Here is an 18,576-nt window from a genome sequence, read left to right as displayed (position 1 = left end):
GATTTTGTGCAGTCACAGTTAGAACTGCTCTTTGGCATTTGAGAGACAGCAAAGCTTTGTGAGCCCATGGCCACTGCTCCTCTTTGAAAGGCAGCAGGAGGCTCTTAGGCCTTTTAACAGAGTAGTCCTAGAATCCTAGAATTTAGGGGTTGGAATGGACCTTACAGATCATCTAGTCCCAGCCCCCTTCCCTGGGCAGGGACACCTCCTCACTAGATCAGGTTGCTCAAGGCTCATCCAGCCTGGGCTTTAACACTGCCAGGGTCGAGGCAGCCACCACATCCCTGGGCAACCTGTACCAGTGTCTCACCACTCCTAGAGTAAAAATCTCTTTTCTCGCAACCAACCTAGACTTTCCCTCCGTTAGTTTGAACCCATTACCTCTTGTCCTATCACTGCAGTTCCTAACACAGAGTCCCTCTCCAGCTCCCTTGTAGGCCCTTCAGATATTGAAAAGTTACTCTGAGGTCTCTCTGAGGCTGAACAGCCCCAGCTCCCTCAGCTTGTCCTCATAGGGGAGATGCTCAGTCCTCTTAGCAACTTCGTGGCCCTTCTCTGGACTTGCTCCAACAGTTCTGTGACCTCCCTATGTTGATGACACCAGAACTGTGTGCAGTATTCCAGGTGGGTCTCACAAGAGCAGAGCAGAGGGCAAGAATCACCTCCTTTGACCTGCTGCCCACACTCCTCCTGATGCAGCCCAGGATTCCATTGGCTTTCTGGGCTGTGAGCACATACTGCAGCTCATTGTGAGCTTCTCATCCAAGGAGTGTTTTCCCCAAGCAGTGTCATCTCAGCCCTGGGTTTTGACCAACATTTTCCCCTCTCCCTTCATGCATGACCCGTCAGCTTCCTTTGCTTTGTACCACCCTGTAGCTGGTTTGAGCATTTACTGGCACAGGAGTCTTGGAGCCCATCCCTTCCCAAGTGTCAGAGGGAGACACAGCCAAATGCCCCTTTTTCCCATTAAAGATAAATCCCTGTGACTTTTTAAACCTCTCTTTATATTGCAGCACAAGTAACTGTGGAGGCAGCCATATGGGATGGTCTGAAGGGAAAAACAAATGGGAGTAAGGCAACTTGGCTGAACCACAAGCAGTGTAATTTGGTCTGAAGGGCAGAAGTCACTAAGTAGTGTACTGAAGGAGAAGGCAAGGGGGGATTAATGTGTCATTTGGTGCAGCATCAGGTATGTAGCAAATACAGCTCCGTTCCATTAACCACATCTGCCAGGCCTTAATTGAAAGAAATCATGTTCTTAATAATCTGAAATAGAAAAAGGTTTAATACTTGAATTCTTTTTGATCTTTAAATGGAACAGTAAAGGATTTATGCAGCTAAAGAGATTATCTTTTCATCTTTAGGCACATGCACTGTAAAAGTAATTTTTTTTTTCATCTTAAATGCACTAAAGTGCATCTGGTTAGTACATCTTGGAATATGGAGTGACTGTGCTTAGGACAAAGTGGTGACAGCCTTTCTTACTGAATTATCAGTATGATTCTTCGAAGCTTTTTACCTTAAGAGATTAGAACAGAAGAAAAAGCCAAGCATTTTTGGGGCAGCTATGCTTTTTCTCAACCTTTTCTTAAGTGCTGCTTTCAAGGTTTCTTGTTGAAGTTATGGTAACTGTTGTCCCAAAGAGCTGGTGAAAAGGTTGTTTTTGTAAATTAAGTCTCAGAGTAAAGAGAGTTTGTGCTTTTTGGAAGTCATTGCAGACCATCTCAGGTCTTTTTAGACTCTTATAAATAATGTCTTTGAAGAATGTCAATGAGATCTCCCTTTGGGTAAGTGGGAGAAGGTTGATTCTTCTAGGTGGAGAGATTTGGAAGTCTGAGAAAACAAATTTTTTTTACATTCAGTAGAATGAATTTCTCTGTCATGAAACATAGTCATTTTGATAGCTGTACCTCATGAACCTCAGGCCCTTGGTGATGCTCAGTTTGGTCTGGTGGTTTAGCTCTGTCAGGTGCATAAAGTCACAGGGAGCAGTTCTTGGGTGACGGTTAATTGATGAGAATTTCCCAATTAAAATGTTTCTGAGGGAAGCCAACACTGATGTCGTTTCTCCATGTAGAAAGTGACTTGGCTTTGATGATCATCACTAATTCTGGTAGTGGCACAAATTTTATGAAGTGAATTTGGCTTCAGAGCCATTTAAGGGGTTGTGCTCCACAGTCCAGATGTGATGTTTGTTACCCAAACTGCAGTGTGACTCCCAGGTACAGCAGAGCAGTTACACTGGTGTGGGACTGACTTTGTGAATTCACCAATAGTGAGCACCCAAGGGGAGAAATAAAATAAAACTTGGTACAAATGTCCCATTTTAATTTCAGAAAAGAGAAGAATTTGTTATTCTCCATTTCTGTCCATGCCTTGTGGATGTGGGATGCTTCAGACAAGAGTTAGTGGTAGAGCATGCTTTGGATCAGAGTGAGATGTGGATGAGATTCGATTTTGTTTTCCTTTTCTGAGTATTCATTTTTAATGTCTTTAATGCCTGCACTCACATATTCCCTTCATAAAGGGAATAAAAGGGAATAAAACCTGCAGAGTTCATTAGGCAATGGCTGGAGAGCATTAAAAGTTTATTCTCTAGTGTTTTAAGAGACCTGAGGGCCCATTGTAGTTGTTTACTGCAGCTTTGTTTGTGACAGCCTAAATTGACTAACCAGTTTACTTTTCATCATCTTGTATTTATTTCTCTGAGATCAGTTGCTACGTCTGAAGGATTCTTCTAGAAAGGAGATGAGGTGGCTTGAAAAGGTCCAGTTTACTGTGACCTCTTTCTCAGCTAATTATTGTGTAGTGAAGGATGTCTGGCCATCTAAAGTTTAAAAAAAATAAATAATTGAGGAGCAGAGTTTCCATTACAGCTCATTAAATAAATCTCAGTGCATCACTTGCTACTAAGAAATCCAAAGCATGTAGCTCCTGTTAGAGGAACTTTGCAGGAAAACAGCTTTAATTTTATTCTCCTCACCTTGAAGTACATGTCCTCGTCTGCTCGGAGTCAAAAATCCAGATATCTGCCAGCTGCAGTGCAAATCAGCATTTTAATGCTTTACATCTGCTTCTCTGCAGAAGTTAATTAGAAATGTGATTCAAACACCCTCTGCCAGTGCTCATACAGGGTGTCTGTTACTGGTAATCATAGCTTCTGCAATTTAAACCTGCATTTGGGGTGGCATTGACAAAGCAGCTGTTCCCACAGAGGGACTTTGATAAAGGTGGAAACTTCTTCGCTTCGAGAAAATTGGAAGGTAATGCTGCTGCAATTGAAAAATGAAAGTGGATAATCTAAACCACATTCCTTTTCTAGTTTTAATTGCAGTGATATTTTCTTAGTGAAGAAATGCCACCCTCATTCTCTCACTGTAGCATTGATTCATAAGTGCCATGAGGACCAGTGTTGGCTGTTACCCACAAGGTTGGGCTATCTCCAGTGGAACGTGGTGATTTACTGGGCTGAACAGGGGAAGGCAAGGCTCAAGATTTAAAAGCAGGTACCTTCAGGTATCAGCACAGCCCTCTCCTCTGTCATCCAGCTAAAATGAATGTGTGGGTTGAGAACGATAATGCCCACAAGATGGTTTAGTTCTGGTATCAGCACAGCTGTGAACAGGCCTGGATTTGTGCTTCAGGATTTAATGGATTTATTGACCTTTCTAGCAGATGTCACTGCCTTATGTGATAGCTGCATTTGTTGTGAGTAAAGCAAACAAGAGCATCGGGAGCTGATGGTGGAGAGGTCTAGAAGAAGAGTAAAGTGTGAGTGTATAAGATACACTTCTGACATGTCAGGGGTTCTCACTACAAGTCAAGTGTGTGTGTTTTCCCTGCAGCTGTATTGGTATTTTTTTCTTTTGCCAAATACTTTGCTGTCTGTTCTCTGATATACAGACTACAAGACAAACCTGTTTTTGCTTTGTCATTCATGGTTATTAATGTATGAGCATTGTTGTAGGAATGAAAGATTATCAGTTAGTTTTCCAATATTCTGTTTGGCTGCAACCCCAAGGGAAGAACTTTGTCGGTCTGTGCTATTAATTTTAGGCTTCATAGTTGTTCTTCCTCACTTAGACACTTGAGATCAGAGCCCTTGGGATCCAAAGAGGTGCATTCCTGACAAATCAAAGCAACTTTCAAGTGGGTTACATCTTAGACCTAACGGACTTTTCTCTACCAAGACAAAAGTCTGGAGTAGAATTCTCTGTCAATTCTTGTGCTCTTTCTAGAATATTTTCTTTTTTTTGATGGTTTGCACAGAGCAAATACTTTCAGGCCAAGAAGTTCTTTGCCTTTATCAGCAGTATTCATGTACAAAGCTGAATCTCCAAGGACTGGTTTGTTTTGGGGTCTTTTTTTTATGTCTTTTGCCTTTCTACCCAGCAAAACTCAGTGACTTTAAAGGCTTTAATCTCACAGCTTTGATATGTTCCAAAATATTTCAGCATGAAATGTCTTAACACTTCATCTGCCTGCATCTCTTCGGCTGATGGCAAGTTTTGTCTTGCTGCCAGTGGTAGATTCTAGGTCCATGTGACGATACCCCACACAGTATGTCGCTGTCAGCGGTGGCTGTGTCCTGACACACTCCCCAGGCACAGAGACAGTGAACTCCTCTCATACAGGAGGAGTTTTGACTCTGTCCCTGGGCACCTGCTCTGTCCTGAAGCCTGTGGGCTGCAGAGTTGTGTTCAATTTGGCTTGTTCTGTCCTGTGAGCTTTTCTCATCCTGCGAAATGCTTTTGCACCCCTTCTTGTCTCTCCAGTGCTCAGAAAGCAGTTGATGTAGATTCAAGACTAATCTGGTCTGTCACAACTTTAAACTCTAGTATGGAAAATGGAGTATAAATTCTCAGGATGCTGAACCAGTGTGTGGTGTGTATCTCACCCTCAGGCTGCAGGACATGGTAATGTTATTGGGGTGGTGGCTTGTCTGGATGCTTTGTAATGGTTTTACCTGCCCATACAATGTTTGTATCAATGCAGTAGAAAAGCATTAGCACTGAGCAGGAGCACAGACTGTCCCCTGGTTAAATAACTGGATAATCAAATCTACTCATGTGGCCTTAAGATGAGGGCACAGATTCCTCGGGTTGAAGGCAGTATTTGGGACAGTAATGCCCTTCCTGCTAGTCACCATGGCTACATCAAACTTGAGCTGAATATTAAGTGTACTGCAAGGAATTCAGTCCTGTTTCAGCAGCTACAAAGGCTGCATAGGCCAAAACCTGCAGCTCTCCAGTGTGTATGTCAGCACAGCAGCTCTGAGGTTAACAGCAATCAGCAGCAAATGACTGAGAGTCACAAAATCACCTCTTTAGATGAAATGTAGTCAACACAGGAGGGAAAAACCTAAGTGGGTGCTTTAATCTTGATACATATTTAATGAAATGGGAAGGGAGAAGAGCAAACTAATGAGAATGACTGTTTCCCCTGGGAAAGATGGGTTATGGCACAGGAGGAGAAACTGATGCTGTGTGTTGGCCAGGGAGTCAGTGTGCACAATTAAGAACTGATGCACACCCCGCAGGTTGGCTGCACTGCTCCTGATGAGCAAAGGGAGCATGAGGGAAGGATGAGTAAACGGGTTTTTCTGGATTCCCTCAGAAAGAAGCAGTTGGAATAGACTTTCTTTACAAATTAAACTTTCCCAAGAGATTAAGAGGTTATGCTGTAGCTAAGATGATTATTCCCTGTATATTCCTCTGCTTGGAAATGCAGCCTACTAAACTTTCCTTGAGGTTTGGGTGTATTTATATGCTAATGCCAGTAAATGTGAGTTTTCTCATTTTAAGATTACACCTTTGTCTCTGTGTTCTGTGCTACTATCTCGTGAAGCCATACCTGAGCAGGGTTTGGATGTCTGCTCTGGGGTGGAGGCAGCACTGAGAAAGTTCCCTTTGCAAATTGAAGAAGTAATTGATGGTACAGGCAAGGCAGCGGAAGTTTATACACTTGAGTTTATCACAGCAACACAGCACAGGCTCACACCAGTGCTCTTTGTCCTAGCAACTCAGTCTGGCTTATTTCTTGGGCTCCACACTTCCGTTTTTGTGCTCTTTATTGTACCTAAAAGGGAAGCTTGGTTTTAAAACATTTAGAAAGAGAACAAAATCAGTAAGACTTTCGGAAAACCAACTCGTAAACTTTGTTAGTTGCCTGCTATATTACCAATGGGGTGGTATACCCTCAACTATTGGCCCATGCTCAGAAACCCTTTTCCTCCCAGTTGTTGTTTGTAAAGATGTGCTGAGACCCAACACTGTTGCAGAATGGGCAATGGAAACTGAGTCGCCCACAAAACTGTAATCAGCGAAGCAACAGATATTAATTCCTTCCCATCCCAGGCCTTTTCTTCTTTGTAAGAAGACTCATCTCAGAAAGCTGTGATCAGTCTAATCAGTTTGCTGTTATTGAGACTGCTGCTCACAGTACAATTTATTAAATCAATTTATTATCCTCCCAACCAACTTCAGTGATCAGAGCGTGAAAACATTGAAAGAAAATTAAAACTAGTGTAAGTGCTGCCTGTTTGGATAACAGCACATTTCGCTGTTTCAAAGGATTACTCATCTGCACCAAAACAGGGAGAGAAGTTAATTTCAATGATTTAGAATTTTCTATTTCAGGGAGGCCTGGCTTGCACATTGTGATGGATTCAGGAAGAAGTGTAATTCATTCTTAAGCTGTTAAATAGCACGTTAGGGCCAAGTATCGAAGTAAAAATGAATGGATTCATTTGTAATCTCCAACAAGCATGTCTGTGGGTGGGAGGGCTGGGATAACCTGTAAACAAATGCCGGATAAACAGTGGCACTTCAGGTTTGGGTGTTGGAAGGTAGCCAAAATAGCCTGCAGGGAAGGGAAACCAGCCCTGTCTGCTTAAAAGGGAATTCTGCAGATCTTCCACTCCTCTCCTCCAGTGCCATGTGCCCTTCAGCAAGTTCCCTGAATTTTCAGAGTGCAGTGGCTCTCCTGTCTTCATGAGATCTTCAACCTTCTGAGTGTAAATTGCTGCAAAGCACCTCAGCAGGAGGCAGGATGCTATAGGGCAGAGGGAACTCTGATGTCCCCAGTGGCATCTGAGGACCGTGGGAAGGTGCCTGGGAATGTTTCTGATTTCTGCAGTGCTGCTTGTTCTGGATTTGGGTTGATGATACACATATGGCAAGGGTAGTAGAACTGCAGATGTGCTGTACAGTGTAAAATTCAGAAACCAAAGCTGATAGTATCATATGAACCATGAAATGTTGCACTAGTGGGACAGGGGAAGTGTTTCACTCATAATTCTTTCTCTGAACATAAATCTGTAGAATAGTTTCGTGTCCTGGATGGTACTTAAAATGAGTTAATCTTTTTTCTATGACAAATATTGGTACTCACTTCCCTGCCAAATACTGTGGAGATGTTACAGGGAACGTACATAAAAAGATGTTATGTCTTGGGGTGTGATTTGGGGAAAAGGGCACAAAACAGACCAGTCTTCTTCTGTGAGCTGTGACTGCAGCTGTCTGTAAAACCGACTGCATGAGCTCCAGGGAGTGAGTGAGGTTCCTTTGTACTGCAGAGCAGCTCTTGAGGCAAAAGCTGTTGAACTTAAAGCTTGCAGTCAAAATGTTAGAAACGAGAGAGAACTGCTGGATCTCTTCCTCTGATTTCTGTGGGAAAATGCCTTTGGTTGGAGCCGAATCAATTCCAAATAGGCTACAAACCTACTGGTGATTTTGCACAAGCCTCTGTGAAAACATGGCTGAGCTGATGGGGTGTGAAGGAGACAGGGAGGAGGTAGGCACTGCTGTGTGGTTCGCTGTGAGGGGATGGAACAAGTTAACTTGTGCTTTGACTTGAACAGTGGAGTCTCCTGCAACTGCAGTGCTACCAGTCATAGAATCACAGAATCAGCCAGGTTGGAAAAGGCCTCCAAGCCTCATCTTAAAAACCTCCAGGGATGGTGAATCCACCACCTCCCTGGGCAGCACATTCCAATGCCTGATCACTCTCTTTGTAATAAATCCCTTTCTAACATCCAGTGTAAACCTCCCCTGGCAGAGGTTGAGTCTGTGCCCTCTTGTCCTGCTGCTGGTTGCCTGGGAGAAGAGACCAACCCCCACCTGACTCCAACCTCCTGTCAGGGAGTTGCAGAGGGTGATGAGGTCTCCCCTGAGCCTCCTCTTCTCCAGGCTGAACACCCCCAGCTCCCTCAGCCTCTCCTCGTAGCACTTGTGCTCCAGTCCCTTCACCAGCCTCATTGCTCTAGTCCTGTAGATCCATGTCTAAGTTATCTTGTTTCTTGTTCATTTCCCTCTTTAAGCTGTAAAAAATAAAAAGTCCTTGGACTCTTCTGTCCTTCTCTGGCTTCTGCAGATGTTTGGGTTTGAATTTCTCAAGTGCCTGTTCAGTTGGTAGCTGTGCAGTGGCTGGAATGAAAAGTCAACTGGGCATGAAAAATTCCCATCTTGGGAAGTCCTTGCCATGCTACAAGTGGTCACTAGACTAGTGGCATCTGAGGGCAGCTCTGCTTGGATGAGGCCAGTAGGAAGAAGTACAGTAAGACCACCAGGGAAATTTGACCTGGGGGGGAAAAAATTCTTATTTTTGGGAAGTCTTAGGGCTGCTGCTGTAAAGCAGACTGGCTGCTGAAGCTTCTCTGCTCTCTTCACACAATTTTATTTAGAGCTCAAAGTAAAGAAAGCAGTAGTTCTTGACTGGTGCTGTTAATGATTCTGCTGTATATCAAGTTTATTGCAAAGTCTGTTAGCAAGCTACCAGCTTAGTTTTTAATCTGCAGATAATCTTACTCTCATTTATGTTTGGGCTGTGCTACTTTGCCCAACGTAGGCACAGACATTGGAATCCATCCAGTCCACCTAACAACATGCATTAAAGAAAAGTGCCCTTGTAATAAAAATTACTCAGCGTGACAAGATTCCATAATATATATACATATATATATTTTAAAGCCTTATGAAGTTTTGTAGCAGTTAATGCCACTTGTTTGTTTTTTTAATATTGTCTTTTAAAAAGCAAAAATTGACTTAATTGTGAGAATATTCAAGATAGAATGAAATAACTATTTTTTGTCTGGGTGTGTAGAAGCCAAGGCTGGGTGGCAGGACCAGCACAGGGATGAGGAAATAAGAAAACTTTGTTTTTGACAAGCATGTTTTATTGAGTTTTGTATATTGTGAGGTTGCTTGGAAGTCTGTGACTCTTTGAGAAAGTAGATGCAATAAGCTCTCCCCACTTGCGGTGCATGATACAGAAATCTTAGCCTTATAAAATACAATGATCAAGTGTGGATTTTTCTGCAGCAATTGGGAGCAGCTTATCTGAGCACCATCCCTCCTGGATGCAGCAGTGTGAATGCACAGGTGCTGAGGGAGTACCTGCAGCTTTCCCTTGCTTCTCCCAGCTGTCAGTCCATAAGATTGGTGGTGTGTGAGACATCCAGTGCAGCATAGAGCAGACAACTCTCTGCAAGCATGAAATGCTGTGGTATGTTTTTACTGTGGAAACATAGTAAAGAAGTGCTGCAGAGCCAAACCCAGCATTTGGGAATGCAGTGGGCAGTCAGTGGATATAAATCAACCTGTCCTCAATCACTGTAGCAAGAGCAGCTGTCATCATCACAAGTATGGCCAAGTTCAGTGACTCTTTATTCACCTTCTGGGGTGTGTGTCTCCGTGTGTGAGACCAGGTCCCAAAACATGCTCATGTTTGGCAGCAGGCTGAACGTGCTGTGCTCACACTCCTGGAGGATCAGGTAGGCTGCCTTCAGGTATCACCTCAGGTGAAGCTGCACAACAAACCAGGACTGTTCAGAAAGGTATGTAATGCTGAAATGTAAATGACCAGCACACAGGTGGAACACAAACCTTTGGGATCTTTCACAGCATTATTTTCTCATTTCTATCAAAACAAAGAGTTGCAGAAAGTCGCTCTATATAGGTTTGGAGCTTTGGATTTTTTTAAGACCTTCCTAGTGCCTTATAGGTTTGGTTTGGACAATGTAAATATTGTGGGGTCTGATTTTCCAAGTGCTACAGTGTCTGTGGTGACTGTTAGGTGAATTGAACCAAGAGCTTCTGTGTTATGGTTAGTTACCTCCTTTATTTTAATGAGCACAGGCAGCCACTCATGTTTATCTTTTCTTGGGTACATTAGCTAAGGTCTACCTCCTGGCTTGAGCTTAGCTCATTTATGCTTGAAGTGAGGATTGTTCTCTCTGATGAAATAATCTTTTGTGATAAGCTAACAATGGCAAGGGATGAGCTCTGATGTTAAACAGTGGTGCTAGCTTTTCTTTCCTTTCTTTTTTTCTTCTCTTTTTAAGTCTACCCACTGCCTCAGGAGGAAGGCAGCTGCACTAATAACGTCTAGCCTCTGTGGAAGGCCCTTGTTTGAAAAAACTGTAATTGAGTGGACGAAATTTCTGGTTGCTTGAGAGGATCTATTCAGAAGGGACTTGAAAAAGGATGAGGGAAAAGCATGCTAGACAGCAAGAAGTCCTGAGGGCTCTATTGAGCAGGGAAACCTATGTAGATATTGTGGGACAATTAGACTTGCCAGGTAAAACAGTAAAATGGATTTGTGAGCAAAAATTCCTGGGGAATGTTAAACAAAGCTTTGAAAAGGGCGAAGAGCTTGCTAGGAATAGCTCAAAAGCAAGTTGATTTGGACGATCTTTGAAGGAAGGCAGGTGATGGCTGCTTCAAAGAGAAGGTGCAGAAGGTGTGTTAGTCACAGGGGTTCTGCCCATTTTCACAGCTGCCAGGTCAGCACTGCGGGGAGAGCTCATAACTAGGTTAAGTTTATTTGCTCCTTTGCTCTTTTAGAGAGCTGTTCCAATGCCTGACCTCCCTGGTGCCCTGTTCAGGGGCACTTTCACACTGTCAGCCTGTCCAGCCCCTGCCTTTCATGCCTGCTTTGGAGGCTGAGGAAGACTGTGCTGAACAGAGTGGAGTGGATGTGTCCCCTGTAGTCAAGGCAAATAACCCTGTGAGGTTATTTGTATTTCGTTGGTTGCCTCTATTCAAGTTCTGTTGTGTGAGATTTTGAAGATGAGTTAATTGCTTAGATTTGACACACCAAGTTTTGCCTGGTGAGGCTTGTTTCCTCCATCAGTTGCTGATGGCAGTGGGTACTGTGGGACATTAATGAACAGTCCTTGGCACACTCTGAATGGGGTTTGCTGTCAAGCAAGTCAAAACTTCAGAGGCCTAAAGATCAACCCATTAGTGATGAGGCCAACGTCAGCTCAGCCTATTTTTAGGTTTCTCTTTGGTGCTTCACTCTTTGATGTAAAGACAGCTGTGTGCCCCTCACTCTTTATGTAGACCAAGCTTTTGATTTCCACTTTGGAACAAGCTGTCCATTGTTTTGATCACTCAGTGATCTTTCTCTGCAGTTCTCCTGTTTGAATTCCTGTTGATGGTGGTGACTGCCAGTGTCTGTGCTAATTCAGATGTGGCTGCAGTCCATGCTCAGTACTGTAAATATTTCCATATTTAAATGCAAATATCTCCTCTGATAAGCATTTAACACAGCCATCCTCATGCATAGTGGCTGTGCCTGCCTCGTGGCGTGGAAAGGTGTCTGACTGGGTTTATTGCTGGGTTTTATTTATGAGTGGATGGTTATATTGTGTGTCTTGAAGAAACCAAACACAACTTAAATGCACTGAGTGCAGTTTGCTTCTGAAACTTAATTGCTCTGTGTCCCTTCTAAGCTACACTGGTTTTACACAAGTGTCCAAGAATCCCTGCTCTGATAAAGCTCTCCCAGAGGTCTGCCAGCTGGCTTCTTATTCCTTTTCCTCTTTCTCTGCTGCTTTCCTTCTCATCCTACACTCCTTCATCTTCTCCTAGTTCCTTTTTTTCATTAATTCCGTCCAAGGTGTTGGAACATCTTCAGAAGTCTTGGTTAAGCATTTATTTTTAAACTTGGAATTTAAAAGAAATTATTCTTACTTCCTTTTTCCTATTGCTGCATTTGTTAGCTGTTCAGACCATACCTCCAAAGGCATCTTCTGCTGGTAAAGACAGAACTGCTTTTTTTCTTTTAAGACATTAGTTGTTACAGTGTTAAAATCTCTCATTTTCATACAGAACACCTGAAGAAACGCCTGGAAGATTACATGGCCCAATTCCCAAATGTGCGAATCCTCCGGACCAAAAAGAGGGAGGGGCTGATCAGAACTCGGATGCTTGGAGCCTCCATGGCCATCGGGGATGTCATCACCTTCTTGGACTCCCACTGTGAGGCCAACGTGAACTGGCTGCCACCCCTGCTAGGTGAGTGTGGAGCTGGCACAGATGTTGGTGTTGAATGCAGTTTTTTTCCACCTGCTGCTTTCTCCTCATGCTGTAAGTGGGCACAAGGAAGATGAGGCGTCGTAAGAGGGAGAACAAACCAACTACAAGACAAGTGAATTGTTGGCAACTTGTAGCCTTTAATACAAGATGGGTTTTTTTCTGTTCTAGAGTCCTGCACTGTGCAATAACTCTGTCCTATGCTTTGGTTAATTAAAAAGCAGTGATGATATTCTTTTGTTTCCTTGCCAAATGAAATCTTAAATAATTTACAGCTTGCTAGAAAAATAAACTATCACATGGTCATTCAGCAGCTTGCAGAGAGTAATGGTTTCATGATACAGAAAAGATCTTTATATATAGTTTTTTAAGTAGATTTTAGGGGGGTTGTCTCCTATATAACTATATTTAACTTCATAGTCTGCAAGCCTGTGGAAAATACTTGTGAATGAGAGCTGCTGGTAGATATTTGTAGCACATGGACAGTGCTTTCCAAGGCAGTGCTTCATTTTCAAGGGGCATCAGTTTGACAATGTCAGTTCTGTTCAAGGATGACTAATTGAAAGGACAGTGCAGTCTGTTTCTGGTACCTGTGTCTGCCTCTGACTGGTACCAAACTCCCTTACAGCCCTATTGCAAGTGACCTGTCAGAGCTCTCTCTGAGGTGTGACTTTGTCAAATAAACTGTGGCAATAACAGTCAAGTGAAGGGTTTAAGCAACACAAGTCAGATTTATCTGCCAGATTGTTGGGTGGTTATCCTGTTGCTTTCACTACAGTTTATATCTGGCAACAGTGTAAAACATTTGCAATTTTATGAGCCCCAGGGAGAGAGGACAGAATTAGCCCAAATGCCATTTAAATGAGAACACGTAGAGTATGCTTTGATTTTTTTACAGCACAGAAAGGATTTGTTAGATGTGTATTGGGAGCTGAAACATCATTTGTCGCCTCTGCTCTGAAACTTAACTTCCAACAAGAGACTGTCTCAGTAATAAAGTATTTAAGAAATTCCAGATGTTTATGCAGAAATTAATCCTGTGTTGTATTACTTGGTTGGAAGAAAAGGTTGAGGGGAGGAGGTAACACTTGCCTTTCTTGAGCCTGCAGAGAGTAGCTATGCCATTAGTCTGAATCACTTCCTGCCAGATTCTGGAGGGCAATTATTGCTGGGTGGTGCACTGGGTTACTGCCTGGACTTGGATCTGTGCAGAAAGGGTCACATCCAGGTCACTTGTGAAAATCAGGATCTTCACCAAGTACAAGAGTGTCTGGTGTTAGCCTGGCAGTTAGTTATCTGTGGTAGTGTGGCTGTGTCTTCCTATTCTGCTTCTGTGTGATGAATGCCTGGTGTTTTTATCTCAATTTTTGGATACCTCAGCCCTGGCAGTGTTCAAAGCCGAGTTGGATAAAGCCTTGAGCAACCTGGTTTAGTGGGAGGTATCCCTGTCCAGGGCAGGGGGATTTGGGACTAGATGATCTCTAAGGTCCATTCCAACCCCTGAAACATTCTATGATTCTATGAATTATTGCAGAAGTAGCAGATAAATTGATATAAACTGGAGCATCCGCCCACAAGAGAAGGAATGGGAAGAAATCTGTGCTGTTCTTGGACAACTTCATATTTTGATGTTTTTCCCTTATAACTTCATGTTCAAAAGAACCAACTGGTGCAGGTTTTCTAACATGTTTCTCCAATCCTCAGATCGCATTGCCCGAAACCGCAAGACAATCGTTTGCCCTATGATTGATGTTATTGATCACGACCACTTTGGCTATGAGACTCAGGCTGGAGATGCAATGCGAGGTGCATTTGACTGGGAGATGTATTACAAGAGGATCCCTATTCCTCCTGAGTTACAGAAACCTGATCCCAGTGATCCCTTTGAGTAAGTTGCTGAAACGCAGCGTGCTACGAGTGGCTAATGAAATAACGCCCTGTTATGGGGTTGGTTTACTCCTCAGCATAGTAAAAGTCAGAAACTGCTGTTAAGCTCCTTGCTTTTTGGCAGCTTGTTGGTTTAAAAGAAATGCATTGTGTGGTAGCTGTTGAACACTTCCTTTTCATTGCTGTATTTTTGTCACCATAATTCCCACCGAAGTTAGCATTTCCTTGAAAACTGTAATGTTTAATGTGGTCATTTATTACCAAGATCTTTCAGGCATAACTTAGTATCCCTAATGTTCTGCCAAAAACAACAAACCAATGGTGGCTAATATGTCATTCCCAGGTGGGGGAAGAAGAAAATCTAGCAGAATAATTACAGCAATTTTGATGATTGCAGTGCATTGCAGAAGTAAATCTGTGATCGAGTTGTGTTCTGCTGTTGCTGTGCTTGCCAACATTGAGACAGTTCTGCTGTCCTTAATACTTCTGCAGTGTTAAAAAAAAAAAAAAAGCCCCAACCAAACACTTCTTGAGGTCAAGCTCAATGACTTGACCATATCACTGGAACTCCTGCCTGTTTGGAGGAGAGGCATTGGCTGGTTCTGAAGGGAGCCCAGTCAGGTCCTCCCCATCTGCAAGTGGGAAATAGTAGATAATGCCAAAACAACTGGTGCTCTGACAGGGCTGTAAAGGCACTGGGAACACTGGGTGGTGAAAAGAATATTTGTCAAATCTTGCTTTGTTTTTTTTAAATGTTTAGCTAGAGATCTGTGTCTTTGAATGTGTTTGTAATATGGAGTCTGGTTTTTCCTTAAGGTCTCCTGTAATGGCTGGAGGACTGTTTGCAGTCGATAGAAAGTGGTTCTGGGAGCTGGGAGGGTATGATGCAGGTCTGGAGATATGGGGAGGAGAGCAGTATGAAATATCCTTTAAGGTGAGCCATGTTCTCTGGAAATTACTTTTGTTTTGAACAGTAAGAATTGTTCTGAGGCACAGAATGGGAATGATTCTATCTTGTCCTTGCTTTTGTGTGTGATTGAAGGTGAAAGAGCTGGGAAAAATAGTGCACAGAAGAAACAGCGATGATGTGACCAGGCACTTGTGAGGGTCAGGTTTGGAGCATGATTAGCTGGGGTGTCCCCACTCGGTGGTCACAGCTTCAGATACATGTGCTCCTCCCAGCAAGGGTGAGTCAGCTTGTGTGGAGCTCTCTCTGACTGTTAGGCTGCTTGGTGCTCACCCTGGCAAGACAATGAAATACTTACCTCCTTGAGGGAAGGAGGATTCAGACAGCTCAGTGTTTGCCCAGCTGAGTACCTCAGTCCTCAGCTGGAGTTCCCAGAGCTGAGAGCAACTTACTGTCTGCAGTCAATCCATCTGACTCCTGGCTGTGAGGAACTGAGGCTGTTAATTACCCGGGAAGAAACCCGCAACAAGTGGAGTAATAATGCTGTTGCTGGCAGTGACTTTGGATCATTATCTGCCTGGCTTGGGGACAGTTCTGCTACTTACTGATTGACCAGTCTGGTTAGTTGAGGGCTTTAAAATTGAGTTAGCCAGTTGACCAAAAATGCACACTGATAGTAACGAGTCAGTGTGACCCACCAACACCACTTGTACCAGTCTAGGAAACCCACTGGAATATCCCAGACCCCTGAAGGCAAATGGCTACTCTTCTTATCAGTGGGGGGAATCCTTTCCATAGGCTGGAGCAAATTGAGTAAAGATTTCTATGTTGAACTCTGGGATTTCTCTTTCAGAAGTTGCATATATGATTTTATAGATGTCTGGATGCCACTGATCTAAGCTACTTGGGCCTCAGCACAGCACTAGAAGATGGCAGTGATGCCACTGTAGCACACAGTTTAGCTTCAGCAGCTAAAGTTGTGCATGTCTCCCCTGACAAGTCATGGCTGATCTCTTACAAAACAGATTCCTAAGTCTCAATGCCTAATTTGCTATCAGAGGTTATCACAGTATCTTCAGCAAGCCATACTGCCATACCTTGGGCAGCAAACAGTGAGAGAGAAGGCATTGGTTTTGAGACAGTCTTTTCTTCCATTGTTTGCTCATAGAAAAACCTAAGTCATAAAGTCACCTTGGAGGTGCCTTGTCCTCTGTAATTGTGGCAGGAAGGGAGGGGTGGGGACACTCTCTTTGGGGGTGTCATTATGGTTGGAGCCATTTACTCTTTGTGCTGCGTGTGATGAAATGGTGTAACACGCTCAGCTCTGCAGGAGAGGCAGTGCAGGATTCAGCCTCTCTTCCTTTTTGAAAATGCTGGTTTCCAAGAGTGATGACAGTGGCTGGCCAAGCCCTTTGTCTCCAGTGCCACAGCAGACAGTCACACTGCTTGATCTGCGGGAAATAAGACTACTTCATTCATCTGTTTGCTTATCCCCTCTGAAACACGCTGTGTTTTATTTCAGTCTGGAGATGGTAATTTATGGAGGGATAAATTTGCTTTAATTAATCTCTGCAAAGACCCCCTTTTTTTCTTTCATTGTGCAACAGAAAAATGAAGTTTTAACTGAAAGAGGCTCAGTGTATTTTCAGAAATTAAGATAAATTGATACATTCATCTGTGGCTGATAGATTTAATAATTCTGCTGGAATTGCAAGAATAGAAGGTTTGTTCATAGAATTTATGAAGCTATGACATTTCCTGGCGAGCTTAGAGCTACGTTTTTACCTTTAGAAGCAGACTGAGATTTCGTAGTTAAAGGCACACTGTCAGATAATTTAAAGCTCTGGCTTTAGGCGTGGGGTACCTGCTCTCACATTATTTATTATCTCCTGGGAATTCAGATTCTAAGCATGCCAGATTTACAGCCCAGCTGTAACAAAGGGTCCATTCCTGTGCCTGAGTGCTGTGGGTTCAGGTACTCTTTTGTACTGGTGGTCTTTGGTCCATTTCATTGGATCTGGCCTCCTTGAGCCTCACCAGGAGTACAGTACAGGGCTTCTGGGGGTTTGTTTTGTGGTTTGGTTTTTTTCCTTAAGCATATTCTTTTTTCGGCCATGCACGGACTGTGCCGTACTGTTCTTTGCCTTTATTAAAATCCAGGGCTCTGTTGCTGAGAGACTGGAAATAAACAAGTTTATTTAGGAGCCTCTTGCCTTTCTGTTTTGAGACCATGTATATTTCTGTTATCAGCTGGCTCTGCTTCCTTCTGATCAGAAATTTTCAGGCAAGGCAACAGAGAAAGCATCAGTGTTTAGCACCTCAGAAAACATTTAGCCGGAGGATGGATCAGACACTAAAAGCTTTGCTCCTTGTATGAAACATGTACAACAAACATCACTAGAAAACACTGCATGCAGGAGAGACAAAAAAAAGTAGATGAACTTCACATTAGAAACAAACTTTCTAACCCTAAATGCTGGTTTGTAGTTTTCTGGGTCTTCCCAATCCCTTAAAACATAAAGTTCTAGATTAGAAACTAAGGAGTCGACCTGTCCATTCCATATTCAAGCAGGAAACACACTCTTCTTCCTTCTCTTGACCTGTGTGTATCCAGAGCAGCTCAGTGCCTCTAACCCAGCACTTCTGCTGGTCAGGGTTGTCCTGTTTCAGGTCACCCCCAGGCACAGCAGGCAGATTGCAGTCTCCAGTGTTCGTTGCAGGTATTACCTGTGTTCAGATGAGCCTTGTTTGTTCCCTGAGCCCTAATTGCAGAGTGCTCTGGGCAGCCTGCTCTGCAGGTCCATGTTCTGTGAGAACCATTCTTCATCTCAGGGGCATCCCAGGTGCTGACCTCTGAGTACATCATCTTCTGTGGGGCACTTGGCACCTTTCCTTTCTGCTGCCCCAAACTCTACAGCTGTGGTTCCTCTGCTCAGTGGCCTTCATTGAGGTGGGTTTTTTGCTTTGTTTGGAGTCACTTCCATACCTCTCATTTTTTTTACAGTTTTTCCTGGTCTTTTTATCTTTCTGAAATCATGGGAACAAAATTGAATGCTTTACCCAAAGTTAACAATGTGTCTTTCCTCTTCTAAACACAATTTATTCCCTGCCTACGTAACCACTTCATTTTCTATGAGGTTATTGTATTTAATTCTAGGCAATATATATGAATCATTTAAACTGTTCCTTTCTGCAAATGCTACTTTGTACAGTACTTATCTATACTCTGTTTTATTTGAGATACTCTTTTCCTGTATTTTTGTGGCTTCTATTTTGTTTGTCTTACATAATCTTCACTGAATTGCTTCACACCTCCCTTCCATAAATGTATAGTCTCTGATTTTTTCGTTATGGGGAAACAGAGGAGTAAAAAGGGATGTCTCTGACTTGTATAGGCATAAATATAGATGTACTTTGTACCTCAGATCTTGAGTGGTGTGTTTCTCAATCCTTTAATTGCAC

At 43.1% G+C, this 18,576-nt stretch overlaps 1 protein-coding gene across 1 annotated transcript in view; it reads left to right on the top strand.

The window, feature by feature from the left end:
* The window catches only part of LOC103804410 (polypeptide N-acetylgalactosaminyltransferase 10), a gene marked incomplete at its 5' end in the record, with an annotated part of 40,240 nt that overhangs the window by 10,766 nt on the left and 10,898 nt on the right, over positions 1–18,576 (top strand). The window contains 3 exons of the mRNA XM_009077022.1: positions 12,117–12,302; positions 14,025–14,208; positions 15,024–15,141. Coding sequence (XP_009075270.1) covers positions 12,117–12,302; positions 14,025–14,208; positions 15,024–15,141 — 488 coding nt within the window. The remainder of the gene's footprint in view (positions 1–12,116; positions 12,303–14,024; positions 14,209–15,023; positions 15,142–18,576) is intronic.

This window comes from Acanthisitta chloris, unplaced genomic scaffold, assembly GCF_000695815.1.
Source record: "Acanthisitta chloris isolate BGI_N310 unplaced genomic scaffold, ASM69581v1 scaffold11476, whole genome shotgun sequence".
Taxonomy (NCBI): Eukaryota; Metazoa; Chordata; class Aves; order Passeriformes; family Acanthisittidae; genus Acanthisitta; species Acanthisitta chloris.
This window is presented reverse-complemented; position numbering and strand designations above follow the sequence as displayed.